Consider the following 18587-nt stretch of genomic DNA (forward strand, 5'->3'; position numbering starts at 1 on the left):
TATGCATTTCTCCCTCTGCCCTTCCCCCCTCTTCTCCTGTCTTTGCTTTCATTCCCTTCCAGTGACCTAAAGCTAAGGGTGCGGATCCTGATCGATGGGACGCTCATCATCTTCCGAGTCAAGCCCGACGATGCCGGGAAATACACCTGCATTCCGAGCAACAGCCTGGGTCGCTCACCATCCGCTTCTGCCTACCTGACGGTGCAGTGTGAGTGTGTGTTTGCCAGGGGCAAACAGGCCAGGCCCTGCTGATGCATTAAGAAAAGCTCAACCATGTCTGGCCATAGTATGGTTTTTATCAGCGTGAGAAATGGGGCTGGTGTTCTCCCTGTATGGCCTCCTGGTAACTTTTTACCGGCGCTGCAGTAACTGGGTTGACCCAGCAGCAGTGTCAAAGAATAGAGAATAAATTGTGCTAAATTACTGGGACTTGTGAGACGTCTGCTGATTGGTACAGTTGCTGGGTTAATTGCTTTGTTTAATGCAATGTTACCTAGCTCTTCCGTATCAAATCAAGCAGCAGATGCTTCAAAGTGTGGTATCATGTCAGTATTAGATGTCTCGGGGGAGGGTTAATCTGCCTCTCCTGGCCTAGGCAGGATTCGGGCCCATCAGCTTTGACTGTTATCATTGGTTGTATTTCAGTGCTTCCAATCTGCCAGGGTGCTCTTCAAAAATGGCTTTCTGCGGGCCTCCGCCGGGCACAGTTTTATTCCATTTATTCCTGAACAATTGTTGTGAACATGCCACTACAGCGCACATGCTTGGCGGTGCAATCCTCACAGGCTCAGCTTTCACTCTCCTCTGCTTCACCAACATTTGATTGCTGTCACATTGGTTCCGGTGTATATATAAGCATTTTAGTAATATGAAGGGTACAATTTATGGAAATGGGCTGCCAAACGGTATGCAAGTGAAAAAGGGTTGGGAACCACTGCTTTAGAAGAAAAAGAAGAGTTGGTTTTTATATGCCGACTTTCTCTACCTTTTAAGGAGAATCAAACCGGCTTACAATCTCCTCCCCTTCCTCTCCTCATAAGAGACACCTTGTGAGATACATGAGGCTGAGAGAGCTCTCAGAGAACTGTGACTAGCCCAAGGTCACCCAGCTGGCTTCATGTGGAGGAGTGGGGAAGCCAACCCGGTTCACCAGACTAGTGTCCGTGGCTCATGTGGAGGAGTGGGGAATCGAACCCAGTTCTCCAGATTAGGGTCCACTATTCCAAACCACCGCTCTTAACCACTACTCCACACTGGATCTTTAGACCATTCTCTGGACCGTTCTCTTGCACAAGCTGTCTTGTGCAACTCTGCCCAAGTAGCTGTCAGATGGTGATGGCTTTTGGTTGGTCATTAATCAACCGAGCTCCGACTCCGTCCAGTGACCTAGAAGTGAAAAAGCTCAGTGTCCCATTACCAATCCCCTGAGCCTCTGTTGATTACATTTCCTAAGACATGGTGCTAAACTGCATGAATACAAATCAAGTCTTTCATTACGCGTCACAGCTGAATCTGGGTTATGATGCCACCGTCTGCAGTGGGTGACCTTGATAAATGTTTGCTCCTCAGCGCTCGTCAGCTGCCTGCAAAGTGTGGCACGAAGGGGCAAGGGGAGTCATGTTCAGGGGAAGGCCATGGTTGAAAAAACTGCACGCCGAATGCCTCCCGAGCCCTGTAGAGAGGGAAAAGTGAGCTCTTTTGAGGATTTAATCATTCCGTTTTTAATCTTTAATACCTTTGTAGTCTTGGCCTTCCTCTTTCATTTTGTCCCCGGCAGGCCATCGAAACTGGAGACATGAAAGAAAAGCAACAAATGCAAAATCCTCTAAGACCAGAATAATAAGGATTAATGCTTGCCTTTTGACTTGTTTATATTCCCATCAATCATACAACAGAGAAACCCCAAATCCCCGACAATGGTGGCGTCATTCAGTCATTCTCAGTTTGACTCTGAGAATCACTGATGGTTTTTCTTTATTTCTTTTTTTTTTTGTTTCTCTCCCTGCCCATAAGTCCAGGGAAGAGGACTATAAAAATTAAAGGGAATCAATATGGGATTCCAGAATAGCCGCTAGACCAGAAAGAGAGAGAAAGTTGATCATCTGTTCTGTAGGGTTTGCATTTCTGGAGGTGTTTAGAAGGTTCTGCCAGACCATTTTATTTGCTAGGGCTTTTAATGGAGTGTAGGCTGCGTGGTGTTGTTTTTTTAGGGAGGAAGGGGGTTCTTTTTGATGCCCCAACCCATTCTCAAACTGTTTGATAACATGGCTACAGTGGTCCAAACATTACGGCTTGATTGGCATGTGGGAGAACTCCAGGTTCGAATCAAGCTGCATGTAAGAATGGACTCAGAGAAACCTTGACATCGAGAGTTATACCTTTAATTAGGAAAACAATGCATATAACAGGAAAACAGTATTCAGTAACAGATACACATTTGCACAAAGGGAGGCATAGATGTCAAGCTGACCTCTTGGCAAATCCACTACTGTTAAGAGGAAGAAGAGTTGGTTTTTATATGTCGACTTTCTCCACCACTTAAGGAAGAATCAAACCGGCTTACAATCACCTTTCCCTTCCCCTCACCACAACAGGCACCCTGTGAGGTAGGTGGGGCTGAGAGAGCTCTAAGAGAGCTGTGACTAGCCCAAGGTCGCCCAGCTGGCTTCATGTGTAGGAGCAGGGAAACAAATCTAGTTCTCCAGATTAGCCTCCGCCACTCATGTGGAGGAGTGGGGAATCAAACCCGGTTCTTCCCACAACTGTATCCAGCTGTTGTTTCTATTCCAACAAGGAAGTTATTACAGAGTGAATATATGCTATAAGGTTCATGGGTATAGTGATGCTTACTTACTACTTTGGTTCACTGTAAAGCATTCTGGGTATGACTTAGGCCTCGATGCCAGAATTCCCCTTCAGGCTCTCCTTGTTCCCCTCACTGGGTCCCCTCTTGTGTTTTGTTGTTCAAAAAGTCATTTTGCAGAGCAGCAATCCCCGAACTTATTGTTGTCGGTTCTCTTTTCCTTTTGTAAAGAAAGGTTTTCTAGTTAGCATTATTTATTTCTTTTTCTGTTGGCTCGCTGGGCGACCTAACTATTGCAGGCAGCTCTTTTCTTTTGAGCAAGAGCAGCAGCTACAAAGTAAAATGGTTTAAATAACACGACTGAAAACGGATTCCTCCCTTTAGTGCCTTCAATTGAAGAGCCCTACTGTGGTAGTTTTCCCATTTTCCTCCTGCTTCGATGGTGGCATGTTTTTCTCTTCTCATGGAGACAATTCGAGAAATTGTCTCTATTTTACCCAAGTCCTCTCTGCATATCAGCACTACAAATATGCACGCAACTGCAGTAGTTTTACTCTGAGAATCGCGGCTTGGTGAGGGTGACGAAGAAGGCTTTGTTAGAGATTCCCTAGCAGAACTACAATTCCCAGGTTTCCTTGGGGAAGAGGGAATTACTATCAATCCTTTTTACAGATATTATACAGATAGGGTATACAGATAGGGTTGCCAGTTCAGGGTTGGGAAATTCCTGAAGATTTGGGGGTGGAGCCTGGGATGGGGGGCTTTGGGGAGGGACCTCAACAGAGTACACTCCACAGACTCCACCCTGCAAAGCTGCCATTTTCTCCAGGGGAACTGATCAGTTGTAATTCCTGGAGATTTCCAGGCCCCACCTGGAGGTTGGCAACCCTAAATGAACAAGCTGTGCAGGGACCAAAAATTGGGGGACATCCTGCTCCTTGAGAGATTCCATTAACCTTTTCAAGACTCTTTGTTTCCCTTGGTATTTATTGGATGTTTAGGCTTCTCCCCCGTTTCTCTTTTAGGCAAAATTGGACCCCAGCTCCACCTACCTAGTCCACTTAAGGAATTTGCTAGTTTTTAATAAACATTCTTTTTTTTTTGTCCCCCTCCAAATTTTAAAGAAGTTTTCCCCCCAAAAGAGGTCTTCAGAGTCTCCATCAAATAGGGTTGCCAGGTCCGTCTTCGCCACAGGTGGGAGGTTTTTGGGGCGGAGCCTAAGAAGGGAGGGGTTTGAGGAGGGGAGGGACTTCCATGCCATAGAGTCCAATTGCCAAGGTGGCCATTTTCTCCAGGTGAACTGATCTCTGTTGGCTGGAGATCAGTTGTAATAGCAGGAGATCTCCAGCTAGTACCTGGAGGTTGGCAACCCTACCGCCAAATATTTCCTGTAGGCAACTTCTAGTGAAATGTACTGGAGTGACTACCCATTCCTCCCCACTCCCACAACAGAACTTTAATTTGTATCTAGCCCTCCTGTTTGCAGAAAAAGACCTTGGAAATGGTGTGGGTTGCATTTTTGCTAAACATTGCGTAGGAAGAATTTCTCCTTTTCAAAAAATAAAAGCAAGAATTTTTGTTGTTGTTGTGGTTGGCAATTAAGAGAAAAGATGGAATTGTGCATGTACTTGCATTTCTCTTGAAAAAAAAGTGTTCCTAGAGCTTAGCGTAGATAAAGATAAAACGTTTTCAATAACTAAAGCTCCCATGTAGATGTTAAGTGTTGCTCTAATGGGTCTGGAGGAGATAATGAACACAAGGAGGCCAGGGAGTTATGAATGCTACTGAATTATCATTTGGGGGTATGATGGAAACATTACTGACCCCCTTTCCAGCTGAACACAATGGAAAGAAGGCCATGTGAGTACGCTTAGCTGGCAGCTAGAAGAGCAGCCAGACTTGAAATCCTGAATGTCCTATTGTTCCATTCCAGATCCTGCCCGTGTGGTGAACATGCCACCCATCATATACGTTCCTGTTGGGATACATGGATACATTCGATGCCCAGTTGAGGCTGAGCCACCGGTAACCCTGGTCAAGTGGAACAAAGATGGACGCCCTCTGCACGTTGAAAAGGTAAAGGGTGCCGTTTGAGGGGCTTCTTTTTAAAAATGTGTTAATTATGAGGATTTAAAGCCACATAAAGCGGTAAGCTGCAGTACTGCAGTCAAAAGCTCTTCTCATGACCGGAGTTCGATCCCGACGGCAGTCGGTTTCAGGTAGCCGGCTCAAGGTTGACTCAGCCTTCCATCCTTCTGAGGTTGGTAAAATGAGTACCCAGCTTGCTGGGGGTAAAGGGAAGATGACTGGGGAAGGCAATGGGCAAACCATCCTGTGAACATAGTCTGCCTAGTAAACGTTGGGATGTGATGTCAACCCATAGATCAGAAATGACCCGGTGCTTGCACAGGGGACTACCTTTACCTTTTTAGAGCCACATCATTTCCCACCATGTATATTATCTTAGGCCCTTCCAAAGCGGCCTGTGGGGTCTAGTGTGGCGTAGTGGTTAGAGTGTCAGCCTAGAATCTAAGAGACTCTGGCTCAGAGCCCCACTCTGCAGTGAAGCTCACTGACTACCTTGAGCCAATCGCACACTCTCAGTCCAGCCTACCTCACAGGGTTTTTGTGAGGTCAAAATGGGCTTCCCTGGACTCCTTGGAGCAAAGGAAAAATAACATTCAGATAGCTACCTAGTGCATTTTTATTATTAATAATTGCTTGTTAGACTTTTATCCTTCCCTTCTTCCTAGGAGCTTAGGGCGATGGACAGAGTCCTCAACACCCCCTGATATTTTCACAAGAGCCCTCTGAGATAGGCTAGGCTAAGAGGAAAAGGAGGTTTTTATATCCTGATTTTCTCTACCTTGTGTCAAACCTTGTGTCAAACTCCTTCCTTTCCTCTCCCCACAACAGACACCCTTGTGAGGTAGGTGGGACTGAGAGAGAGTTCTGAGAGAACTGTAGCCCAAGGTCACCCAGCAGGCTGCATGCGGAGGAGCGGGGAATCAAACCCGGTTCTCCAGATTAGTGTCCGCCATTCATGTGGAGGAGTGGGGAACCCAACCGGTTTCTCCAGATTAGAGTCCACCGCGCTTAACCACTTAACAACTACACTGGTCCAGTGAACTTTTGTGGCTGGTCCTCCCTGGTTGTAGTCTGAGACTCTGACCGCTACGGCACGCTGGCTCCTCTGCAGTTGCGTTTTATGGAAGGGCAGGGTAGATATTTTTCAAATAAATAAATCAGCTCTGCTCTCCACGAGGGGTACGCTCTTGGTGTTAAGAGAACAGCTCGGTGCACCTCCCCCCCATCCTTCATTTTAATCAACAGCGATCTTCCCATCTAAGGTCTTATAGGGCATTCATTTCTGCTGTCACTGTGGGAGATAAGCATCATTAATCTAACACCAATGGAGCCATAAAGTGTCATCCTGCAGTTGTTGCTATATATGGGAATCTGAGTGTTTAACAGATCCTCTTTAACGAGGCTCCGTCTTGGTTTGAAAATCCTAGCAAAGGCTTCAGTCTCTTAAATATTTAAGGGGGATGCTCAATATTTAGAGATTGCTTTAAATAGTAACAATTTAAAGATGATCATCTGCCCGTTTCGAACTGGATTTGTTTAGTAACGTGGCTTTTGAATTCAGTGGTGGCGGTGGCGTTAATTGTGCGCACAATCCAGCCAAGGCTGAGCACTTTGAAACCCTGTTGATCTCCATGGGAGAAATTAAAGCACATGGCTAATGCTGCCACTGTAGCAGCGGTAGTTTAGTGAACCTAAGGCTGCAACCCTAGAGATATGAACATAAGAACAGCCATGCTGGAGGAGACCTGTTCTCCATCTAGTCCAATTTTCTGTTTCAGTGGCCAACTAGGTGCTCTATAAGCCAGACACAGCAGCCAAAGACTGCTCCCATAGTTACTCATCCCATCATTAGTATTTAGAAGGTTGCTTCCTCTGGACCTGGAGGGCCAGTGTGGTGTAGTGGTTATGAGCGGTGGACTCTAATCTGGTGAACCGGGTTGGTTTCCCCACTCCTACACATGAAGCCTACTGGGTGACCTTGGGCTAGTCACAGTTCTCTCTCAGCCCCACCTACTTCACAAGGTGTCTGTTGTGGAGAGAGGAAGGGAAGGCGATTGTAAACTGGTTTGAGACTCCTTGAGGTAGAGAAAATCAGCGTATAAAAACCAACTCTTCTCCTTCATCTTCTTCCATTTAATCATTGTGGCTTTGATGGGATTGTCTTCTGTGAGTGTGCCAAATCTCCCTGTTAGTGTTCATCAGTTCACCTAGTAGCAGTCAGTTCTGCAAGTTAATTACTCTTAAAGTAAATAAGTCCTTCCTATTCTGACAAATGGAGCTGTGCCATAGATCTGTACAAGGGCATCGTGATACATATTTACACAGGAGCAAGCAGCACTGTGTCTGTGGGGCTTGTTTGGTGGAAGCTTTGAACCTTGATCAATCCTTGACCTGATCTAGCATAGGCAGCTTCCCTGGTGTGGGGCTGGCGCTTAACTATGGGGAGGAGAACATGGAGACTCTATTTGAGAGAGCTGCTTTCTTTGGGGGTAAGCTGTGGTAGGCTATAGCCAGGGCTGGTACTTTGCTTTGCTCTCAACAAGTCTTTATTCCAGCTGTAATGCTAATGGAACTAATTGGAGGCCCTTGCTTTTACATAAGCCCACATATGGCCATTCAATAGCTGTGGCTATTGAGCGCTACTGACCTGAGCTAGATTCAAGCCACTGCCAAGAGGGGAAATTGTCCACATCTCGTTAGCAGGGCTCTGTGTCAACATGTTTCCCCGAAGCGATACATCTGTGCCATCCAAGTAGGCCAGTTACGATAACTGACCGTCTCTCCCAGCTGACAGCAATGAAAGGATGGCGAATGCAGTCCAAAATGTTGACGAGGGATTTTTTGTTTTGCAAGAAATCTCCCTTCTGTTTGGTACTTCTCAGGGTTCACCTGGTTTTGACAGGAGAGGGTGGGACTTGCTCCCTACAGCTTTTCATCATGGTGAAAAGGCAGAGATGAGACCAGATTTTACAGCCCTGCTGGTTGGTCAATTAGTATATTCTTGTTTTCAGTTTTGCTTCTCCCTTGAGAGAAATGGACCCATAATTCTTTATTTTTGCAACCGTTTCTATTACCCTATGCTGAATCTTTCCTGTAAAAAAAAAAATGGATGCATTTTTCAGTGGTGCTTTTGTGTAAAAATGAGATGATGAAGAAGAAAAGAGTTGGTTTTTATATGCCGACTTTCTCTACCACTTAAGGAAGAATCAAACTGGCTTACAATCACCTTCCTTTCCCCTCTCCACAACAGACACCCTGTGAGGTGGGTGGGGCTGAGAGAGCTCTAAGAGAACTGTGACCAGCCAAAGGTCACCCAGCTGGAGGAGTGGGAAAACAAATCCAGTTCACCAGATGACCGTCCGTCACTCATCTGGACGAGTTGGGAATCAAACCTGGTTCTCCAGATCAGAATCCACCACTCCAAACGACTACACCAAGGTCGTATGTAAGAAACAGAACAATCCTCAATGGCGGTGATGAAACTTAGGCAAAACATAAAACCCATGAGAGTTTGTTTACTTACTTTCATCGATACCCCACCTTTATCCCCAGTGGGGACCCAAAGTAACTTATATCATTCTCCTCACCTCCATTTTATCCTCACAACAACCCTGTGAAGTAGGTTAGGCTGAGAGTGTGTTACTCGCCCAAGGTCACCCATGAAACAAAGATAGAACATGGATTTGGTGGGGGGAACAGTTATGACATATCCAGTCGGGGATGACTCGAACAACTAACCTGGAGAACTGGGTTTGATTCCCCATTCCTCCACATGAGTGGCTGACTCTAATCTGGTGAACTAGATTTGTTTCCCCACTCCTACACATGAAGCCAGCTGGGTGACCTTGGGCTAGTCACAGCTCTCTTAGAGCTCTCCCAGCCCCACCTACCTCACAGGGTGCCTGTTGTCGGGAGGAGAAGGGAAGGTGATTGTAAGCCAGTTTGCTTCTCCCTTAAGTGGCAGAGAAAAGCAGGGTATAAAAACCAACTCGTTGTCATCTTCTTCTTCTTCTTCTCCTCCTTTTTCTCTTCTTCTTCTTCTTCTTCTTCTTCTTCTTCTTCTCCTTCTTCTCCTTTATCTCTCTTCTTCTTCTTCTTCTTCTTCTTCTTCTTCTTCTTCTTCTTCTTCTTCTTCTTCTTCTCCTTCTCCTTCTCCTTCTCCTTTTTCTCTCTTCTTCTTCTTCTTCTTCTCCTTCTTCTTTATCTCTCTTCTTCTTCTTCTTCTTCTTCTTCTTCTTCTTCTTCTCCTTTTTCTCTCTTCTTCTTCTCCTTTTTCTCTCTTCTTCTCCTTTTTCTCTCTTCTTCTTCTTCTTCTTCTTCTTCTTCATCATCATCATCATCCTGGAAGGTTTTGGTGGAGTCTAGAATGGATTGGCTCTGTTCTCCCACAAACCGGAATGGATTTCGTAGTTTGTTTCAGGAATGCACAGGGAAGCCTTGTGCATTTGGTAAAAATATCCGTCTTGGCTTTGCGTATTCCGACTCTTGTTGAGTGAGGGGACGCCTTATTGTGCCCACAGTCTCTGAACATGAAGGCGGTGGATACCTAGAGTGGCCTGGGAAGCAGAACTTGGTGGGAAATGATGTGTTCCACTATGAAAATCTAGGCTTCTGATCTCACTTTTTGTTGGGAACCCCTATTCCCTATATCTGATGTGTTCTGTTAGAAAGTTGTGAATAATTTTCAGATTCAGCTCCTCTTGAATTGGGGGGCAAGAGAGAGTGGTACATTAGCGGGAATACCACTGCAGAATCCCTTTATGTTTCAGACTAGTAAAATAGGCTGATCTGGAAGTCTGTATAAGGGGGCCGGGCACCCGTCTCTGATCAGATAACCTGCTCTAGCCAATTGCAGTGAAATGCAAGAAACCTCTCTGCTCATCTGGCTGTTTTCTACCATAGTTTCCTCTTTTGGTGGGATCAGGGTCAGGCACAGTGCCTGTCTCTCCACCTTATACCTCTTCCGTCCCATATTCAGTGCCCTCTGCTCACTCATGCCCTGGTAGTAAGGCAAATTTATACAGGCAGAGATCTCTACGGGATTTCTTTGTAAGTATTTCACGGGAGCCATTGATCATTCTTGTGCTGAAACCCATGCTGGGGAATAATGCCTCCTAACATACTTTCAAGGTAATACTTGTTTTTCTTCTAAATATGTTTTCCCTTACAAAGTAAAAGCAGCGGGGTGGGGTGATTTTTCAGCAGAAAACAGCAAAAAGAGAAAAGATTAAGAAAACCCCATCCTATTCAATGGTCTTATGCTTAAAACTGCAGACTTAGCAGCTTATCATCTCTCTCTGTGTGTATAAAATAAAAGCAGCCACATCATGGAAAGCATGGAACTGCACATAATCCTTCCTTTAGACAGTAGGGGCAGCTGCAGCGTTCGCTGTACAAACAGAACTGCGCAGCGTCATTTGACCTATTAACTGTGTTACAACAAAGCATATTTTATATGCCAGGTGATGGCAAGGGGAAAAACAAAGGCACATTAAAAAACTCCAGGCCAGAAACACACTCATTTAAACAGATGCCTGCAGCTAAATCAGGTAATTAGCCAGAGGAAAAAGAAGACAGCTGTATATACTCATAGACTCAGAATCATAAGAGTTGGAAGGGGCCATATAGGCCACCTAGTCCAACCCCCTGCTTAATGCAGGATCAGCCTAGAGAACCTTTCGGGCCACGGCCCCTTGGTTCCACAAACTCAACCCCAGCGCCCCCTACCCTACCCTTTAAAAAGCATTATTCAAAATAGGGGTTTGCATGACTCACGAAAGAAGATAATAATAAAATTTCAAAACAGTAACAATTAATGGCACATCTATTCAAAATCAAATTAAAACATTTTAAGTTGAAATTTATTCAACAAAACTAATGAACTTGATCCAGTGGTACCAGCTATTCAAAGTCTGGAAAAAAATTTGGATACTTTCCACCAGATTTGCCAGCATGGTGCCATTGCTTGATCTATTGTAAATTAGTGAACAACACAGTTGAAGGGCCCCCCTCTAGTGCCCCCCTGCTGACCCCTTGCCTCTTAGTGCCCCCCTAGGTAATCCCACCCCCCAGGGGGTGGTACTGCCCACTTTGGGAACCACTGGCCTAGAGCATCCCTGACAAGTGTTTGTCCAGCCTCTGCTTAAAGACTGCCAGTGAGGGGGAGCTCACTACCTCCCTAGGTAGCTGATTCCACTGTTGACAACTCTTACTGCAAAAAAATTATTTCTGATATCCAGCCGGTACCTTTCTGCCCGCAATTTAAACCCATTATTGTGAGTCATATCCTCTGCTGTCAACAGGAACAGCTCCCTGCCCTCCTCTAAGTGACAGCTTACTGAACCCTGCTTTGAAGCTCTTCCTAGAATTATGGTGTGTCTCGTAGGGTTGGCAGGTGTCTGGTATTGACTAGGACAGTCCAGTATTTTCGCTGACTGTCCGGGAAAAAAGTGGAGACAATTAAATGTCCGGTATTTTTAGGATTGCCTGGACAGCATTGTGGTTCTCCGGGCAGCCCAATCAGAAGAGAAGGCAACCGGTACAGGCAAATAAATGACTGGACGTGTCCAAGGATCTCATCACATGTGCCCATCACCCCATGTAGTCTGGCCCACACATTCAGATCACTACTGCTACACTACCCAGTGCATGCACCCGGTCAAGATCACAGATGCTGCAAACTTAAACATAAATGCAGTTGTCATTTGAAGGGTCAAATTAGACAAGCCTCTGGGAAATCTAGGCTTTGGAGTTCCCGTTCATTTTTGGTAGCTGAATAGAAACACAATTCAGACTGGGGCCACGGTTTAACCCTTTCCTCCTGCGCTGTTTCCCCAACCTGACACAGCCCTGATGAGATGTTACTTGAAAGGTACAAGAAACATATAGAGTGCCTTATGTTTCTCTAAAAAGGGGAAATAGCAACTTTGTGAGGCTCCCAATGGAGAAATTATACAAAGAAACCCCATGCTATAATCCAGGGTCACTAACCTCCAGGTAGGTCCAGGAGAACCTCAAAATTACAACTGATCTCTAGTCATGAACACATGAAGCTGCCTTATACTGAATCAAACCCTTGGTCCATCAAAATCAGTATTGTCTACTCAGACTGGCAGTGGCTCTCCAGGTCTCAGGTTGAGGTCTTTCACTTACTTGCCTAGTCCTTTTAACTGGAGGTGCCAGGGATTGAACCTGGGACCTTCTGCATGCCAAAGAGATGCTCTACCACTGAGCCACAGCCCCTCCCAGAGATCAGTTCCCCTGGAGAGCTGCTTTGAGGGTGGACTGTATATCACTATATCCTGCTGAGTCCCTTCCCCTCCCTAAATCCTTCCCTCTCTCGGCTCCATTCCTGAATCTCCAGGAATTTCCCAGCCTGGAGTTGGCAGCCCTTGTCTCTCACCTCCTCTCTTGCTTTTGCAGTTCTCTGGCTGGAGTCTGATGGAAGATGGCTCGATCAGAATAGAAGAGGCAACAGAAGAAGCTCTCGGCACATACACCTGCGTGCCTTATAATGCCCTGGGTACAATGGGCCAGTCCCCCCCTGCCCGACTGGTACTGAAGGTATCTTGCATATTAATGCATGGCTATTCTGAAAATCTTAGAAATGACACATAAATTCCATACCAAAACTTCGGCAAAGTGCCAACTGCCAGGACAGAAAGGCGTGTTGGAAGGAGTCCCAGGGGCATAGTGCAGATCTCTGGTTCCCCAATCAGATCAACTCAACAGAAGAAAAAGAACTTGCAGAAAATAGTATTTTATAGGAATCTCATGAACACATGAAGCTGCCTTATACTGGATCAGACCCTTGGTCCATCAAAGTCAGTATTGTCTACTCAGACCGGCAGCAGCTCTCCCGGGTTTCAGGCTGATGTCTTTCACGTCACCTACTTGCCTAGTCCCTCTAACTGGAGATGCCGGGGATTGAACCTGGGACCTTCTGCATGCCAAGCAGATGCTCTACCACTGATCTACCACAGCCCCTCCCCTAGCTGTTGGTTCTGAGCGTTCTGGTTTCATTTAATGGAAACGTGTCCTTGCTAGCTAATTGGCTCTGCTGCCAAGGTGAGCATTCCCAAATTCTGAAAAGCATAAAAAGACAGCACAAAAGCCTACCAAGAGGAGAGACTGTGAACAGTCATTGGGGGATGTATTCAATGGAGAGGACAGTAATTGGAACTGTTGTCACTTTGGTCAGCTGTTTGTGCATGAAAATGGGGACATGCATGTGTTCGTTTATATATGTATTTACTTTCCTGTTCCACCTTTCTTGCTGAGAGTCAAACAGTGCAATAGAAACGGCAATGCAATAGAAACAGAGTAAGATATATAATAATAATAATAATAATAATAAGACAGGACGAGTTAGAAAACAATGCAATAAAGGCAATGATGCAAAAACTGGATTACAGGAACTAGGAAAGGATGCAGTAAAAACAAGACGTGCATACGATGAACAAAGCTACAGACTACAGCTTTGGTCCCTTTGTCCAAGCATCCTTCTGAACAATTCTGCTTCACTGCAGTTCTGTTCCCTTTAGAATAACTTTTGAGAGTAGTACGTGAATTCTGGTATGTGAGCAAGTTCAGCTGAGCAAATGTTTGTAAGGCACTGAAGAGGGAATGGGGCTTGGAGAAAATATCACACATTATCACACATGTTGCCTCAGAAGGTCGGACCAGAACCAAAGGGTTGAAATTAAATCAGAAGCGTTTCCGTCTAGACATTAGGAAGAATTTTCTAATAGAACGGTTCCCTCAGTGGAACAGGCTTCCTTGGGAGGTGGTGAGCTCTCCTTCCCTGGAGGTTTTTAAGCAGAGGCTAGATGACCATCTGTCAGCAATGCTGATTCTATGACCTTAGGCAGATGATGAGAGGGAGGGCATCTTGGCCATCTTCTGGCCTCTGCTTGCTTTCTTGATTTCTGTGAAGCATTTATATGCTGCCTTTCCAGAGACTCACTCAGGGTGGCTCTCAGAGTAAAAACAATACCATAAAAGCATAACAAAGCAAGAATAGTCAATAATGAAACAAGCTATACAAACAAGCCGGGGCATAAAAACAGCACAAACATTCATCAGCCTAAAATGATTTTCAGAAAAGAGTAATCAAGCTAGAAGCAGACTGTCAAAGCAGCCATAAAAGATGGAGCCCCTTCATTGAAAGCTGGGGTAAATGTTTTGGCCTGGTGGCTTTTGGATGGGAAGAGCCAGGAGAGCCACAAAGGGGAGGCCATTCCCAAGGCAAGGTGCCACCACTAAAAAGCTCTGCTTCACAAACTCTTCTATGACCTTAAGCAGTTGATGAGAGGGAGGGCATCTTGGCCATCTTCTTGGCATGGAGTAGGGGTCACTGGGAGTGTGGGGGAAGGTAGTTTGGAGTTTCCTGCATTGTTCAGGGGGTTGGACTAGATGACCCTGATGGTCCCTTCCAACTGTATGATTCTGTGATTATGTGTCTGAATTTACAGAGGATATGTGTACTCATTTAAATTGTAATCAGTTAACGACTGACCTAAAAGTGTTTAATTGGCTAAAAGTTCCCTAATGAGTTAGCCGCCCTGTTCGATGCACACTTGGTTGCAGGCTGGCAGAGAATGGCTCGATTGATCTGTCCCCCCCTTCTCTCCCCCCCCACCCCCGCTGCAGGACCCGCCCTATTTCACGGTGCTACCAGGCTGGGAGTACAGACAAGAGGCAGGGAGGGAGCTGTTGATCCCCTGTGCCGCCGCAGGAGACCCTTTCCCCGTCATCGCCTGGAGAAAGGTACCCGGCCTGCCAGAAAAAATCTGCAGTGCCTTTGGCTTTTGGTGAATGTTACAGACAGAGAAGCCACCCTCTGTCCCGGTAAGAGCAAACTGCAGGTGCAGCTGCTTCGCTTCAGGCTGTACCACTGCCGCCCCCGTCCCGCAGGTGGGTGGGGGAAAGCCAGCTCCTTGCAAGAAAGCGTCCGGATGGCGAAACCCATAGCAAGCAGCAGCAGCATCTGCAAAATGAGCCGCTTCCCCCCCTTGTCTTGCTGCTCTGTGCTAGTATCGATCGCAGGCCCTTCCCCTTTCGGGCTTCCTTCCCCACTGCTTCCGTCGCCTCCTGCTCAGTGTGCAGGACGGACTAACCTCTTTGCAAAAGAATGCTGAGATAAGTGCAGCCCCATTGATTTTTTTGGTACGTAGCCCACAACGGGTTTCTAAGAGCAGGGTAAAAGGTAAAGGTCCCCTGACCCATGGGGTGACATCAAATCCCAATGTTTACTAGGCAGACTATGTTTACGGGGTGGTTTGCCAGTGCCTTCCCCAGTCATCTTCCCTTTACCCCCAGCAAGCTTGGTAGTCATTTTACTGACCTCGGAAGGATGGAAGGCTGAGTCAACCCTGAGCCGGCTACCTGAAACCGACTTCCTTCGTAATCGAACTCAGATCGTGAGCAGAGCTTGGACTGCAGTCCTGCAGTTTACCACTCTTCGGGGGTCATTGTTAATTGACAGGGGGGTCTTCCAAGTCAGGTTTTTTCCTCCTCCTCCATGGTGTCTTACCTTCCCATGTCCCACTGTCGTCGTATGTGTTTCCCCAACACTAGAGCATAAAAGAGTCCTGCTGGGTCAGACCAAAGATCCATCTAGTCCAGCATCCTTTCCTACAGAAGCAAGTCAAATAATTCCAGAGATCACAAAAACAGGGTATGAAGGCAGCAGCTCACATCCACATTGTGTAATTCCTGGCAACTGGTGTTCCAAGGTATGCTGCCTCTGAACGTGGAGGTTCTATGGAACCATGACTAATCACCACTGATAAACCACTCCTTCCTAATTTATTCCTAATAAGCTTTTAAAGTTATCTAAGCCAGTGGCCATTGCATAAGTGAGTTCCAGATGCAATTCCATTGTATGAAGAAGTACTTTCTTCTGCTTTTTTTTAAATGTACTACTTAACACTTGGAAAAAAGTTCTCTGTACTCCCTTTCTCCAGACCATTAAAACAATTTGTTCCCTCCTCTTGGATATGTCTTCTTGAACTCAAAAGTCCTACTTTCTTCATATGGAAGGTGCCCTTGAGCATCCCGAAAGGTGTGCTCTAGTCTCTGAAAGCTTATGCTGGAATAAAGATGTGCTTGGCCATTTAAGCATGGCTATTTCCTCACAGTCACCCCGCCGATGACTTCATGGCTTTGCTTTGATTATGCTTGCCTTTTCTCCCTGATCATTTTGCCCGCGTTTTCTGGATTCATGTTTAGCCAGCATCCAGAAATCGCGGGGGAAACACGCAGAAACGCCCAGGGAGAGTGAGGCGACATCTGATGGTCAGGAAAAGGCCCATCAAGTCCAGCCATCTGTTCACACAGAGACCACAGAAGCCATGCAAACAAGACGATGGCAGCAGCATCCTGCCTGTGTTCCACAGCACCTAATATAATAGGCATGCTTCTCTGATCCTGGAGAGAATAGGTATGCATCATGACCAGTATCCATTTTGACTAGTAGCCATGGGTAGCCCTCTCCTCCATGAACATGTCCACTCCCCTCTTAAAGCCTTCCTAGTTGGCAGCCACCACCACATCCTGGGGCAGGGAGTTCCACAATTTAACCACACATTGTGTGAAGAAATACTTCCTTTTATCTGTTTTGAATCTCTCACCCCCCCCCCCCAGCTTCAGCAGATGATCCTGCATTCTAGTATTATGAGAGAGGGAGAAAAGCTTCTCCCTGTCCACTTTCTCCATGCCATACATAATTTTATAGACCTCTATCATGTCTCCGCTTAACCACCTTCTTTCCGAGCTAAACAGCTCTAAACGTTTCAACCTCTCCTTATAGGGCAGTTGCTCTAGCCCCCCTGATCATGTTGGTTACTCTTTTCTGCTCCTTCTCAAGCCCTGCAATATCCCTTTTTTTAGGTGTGGTGACCTAATACATTGCTTTTACAGCTGTGCTTCTTGCTGCCTGCTGTGGTCCCCAGCTTGCCTTGGCCCCTTTCATCCTTTTCAGGATCCCCAGTAGTCCATCCTCTCCAGCATCCGGTCATACACTATCCCTCGCACTGGACCCCCGGGACTCCTCATTCACCCATGACCCTTGCCTGCCTGCTCACTCCATCAATACACTGCCCATAGCATCTGTCCTTTCTTCCTTTTCTTGAATACATGAACACATGAAGCTGCCTTAAACTGAACCAGACCCTAGGTCCATCAAAGTCAGTATTGTCTACTCAGACTGGCAGCACCTCTTCAGGGTCTCAGACAGGTCTTTCACATCACCTACTTGCCTAGTCCCTTTAACTGGAGATGCAAGGGTTTGAACCTGGGACCTTCTGCATGCCCAGCAGATGCTCTACCACAGAGACACGGCCCCTCCCCCAAACTTACCATTCAGTGTTAGCCTACAGCAGTTAGAGCACATGAACACATGAAGTTGCCTTATACTGAATCAGACCCTTGGTCCATCAAAGTCAGTATTGTCTACTCAGACCTGCAGCTGCTCTCCAGTGTCTCAGGCAGAGGTCTTTCACATCACCTACTTGCCTAGTCCCTTTAACTGGAGATGCTGGGGATTGAACCTGGGACCTTCTGCATGTCAAGCAGATGCTCTAATACTGAGCCACAGCCCCTCCCCATTCCTTGCCATCGTGCAAAAGGGAATTAAAAAAGAAATACCCTGTTCCGCCTGCTGCAGCAAAAAAACGCTGTCCCAGGCAAATGGCAGCCTCAGGCAGCTGTGTCAGATCATCTAGTGGAATGGAAAAACCCGAATCCCCAAAGAAGCCTGGGCGATTGCCTCATCATGCAGCCAGGATGATGTCATGGCAGCCGCCGACAAAAATCCGTGGGACCACAGTTCCATCTAGTGGCTGAAAGGAAGAGCTGGTTAATTTAAAAACGCATCTACCATAAGAACATAAGAAATGCCATGCTGGATCAGACCAAGGCTCATCAATGGACTAGGAAAGGACCTGAAACTGAGACAATCTCTGTGCCAGAGATTGCACTGTTGCTTGGGCTAAAAAAATCCAGCGGAACTCCCCCAATTTCTATGGCAAAGATGTTGTATGGATCCATATTGAAACTGCTGCCTTCAAGGTTTTAAAAACATAAGAAAAGCCCTGCTGGATCAGACCAAGACCCATCAAGTCCAGCAGTCTGTTTACACAGTGGCCAACCAGGTGCCTCTAGGAAGTCCACAAGCAAGACGACTGCAACAGCACCATCCTGCCTGTGTTCCAAAGCACCTAACATAATAGGCATGCTCCTCTGATCCTGCAGAGAATAGGTATGCATCGTGACTAGTATCCATTATGACTAGTAGCCATTAATACCCCCTCCTCCATGAACCTGTCCACTCCCCTCTTAAAGCCTTCCAAGTTGGCAGCCATCACCACATCCTGGGGCAGGGAGTGCCACAATTTTACGATGGGTTGTGTGAAGAAATACTTCCTTTTATCTGTTTTGAATCTCTCACCCGATAGAGATCATCCATCATGGCCATCACCCTCCTTAAAAAAAAAATATCCTGGTAATTGTAGTTTTGTGAAATCAAAAAATCTTCGTTGGAGATCCTTAATCCTTTCGCAGTACTGCCGTTCTCAGGATTTCTGGGGTTAGGTGTCATCAAATGTATTGTGCGGATAAGCTTTTAACCATTTGTGCCTTAGGTGTTTCAGGTTCCAGGCCAAATCAGCTGTCAACTGTGATGGTCGAGGCTTAA

At 46.3% G+C, this 18587-nt stretch overlaps 1 protein-coding gene across 1 annotated transcript in view; it reads left to right on the forward strand.

The window, feature by feature from the left end:
• The window catches only part of IGSF9B (immunoglobulin superfamily member 9B), a 133968-nt gene that overhangs the window by 79732 nt on the left and 35649 nt on the right, over positions 1 to 18587 (forward strand). Inside the window, exons 7-10 of the mRNA XM_056860745.1 lie at positions 63 to 208; positions 4737 to 4879; positions 12314 to 12454; positions 14543 to 14659. Coding sequence (XP_056716723.1) covers positions 63 to 208; positions 4737 to 4879; positions 12314 to 12454; positions 14543 to 14659 — 547 coding nt within the window. The remainder of the gene's footprint in view (positions 1 to 62; positions 209 to 4736; positions 4880 to 12313; positions 12455 to 14542; positions 14660 to 18587) is intronic.

Source organism: Euleptes europaea, chromosome 14 (assembly GCF_029931775.1).
Source record: "Euleptes europaea isolate rEulEur1 chromosome 14, rEulEur1.hap1, whole genome shotgun sequence".
In the NCBI taxonomy this organism is placed as follows: Eukaryota; Metazoa; Chordata; class Lepidosauria; order Squamata; family Sphaerodactylidae; genus Euleptes; species Euleptes europaea.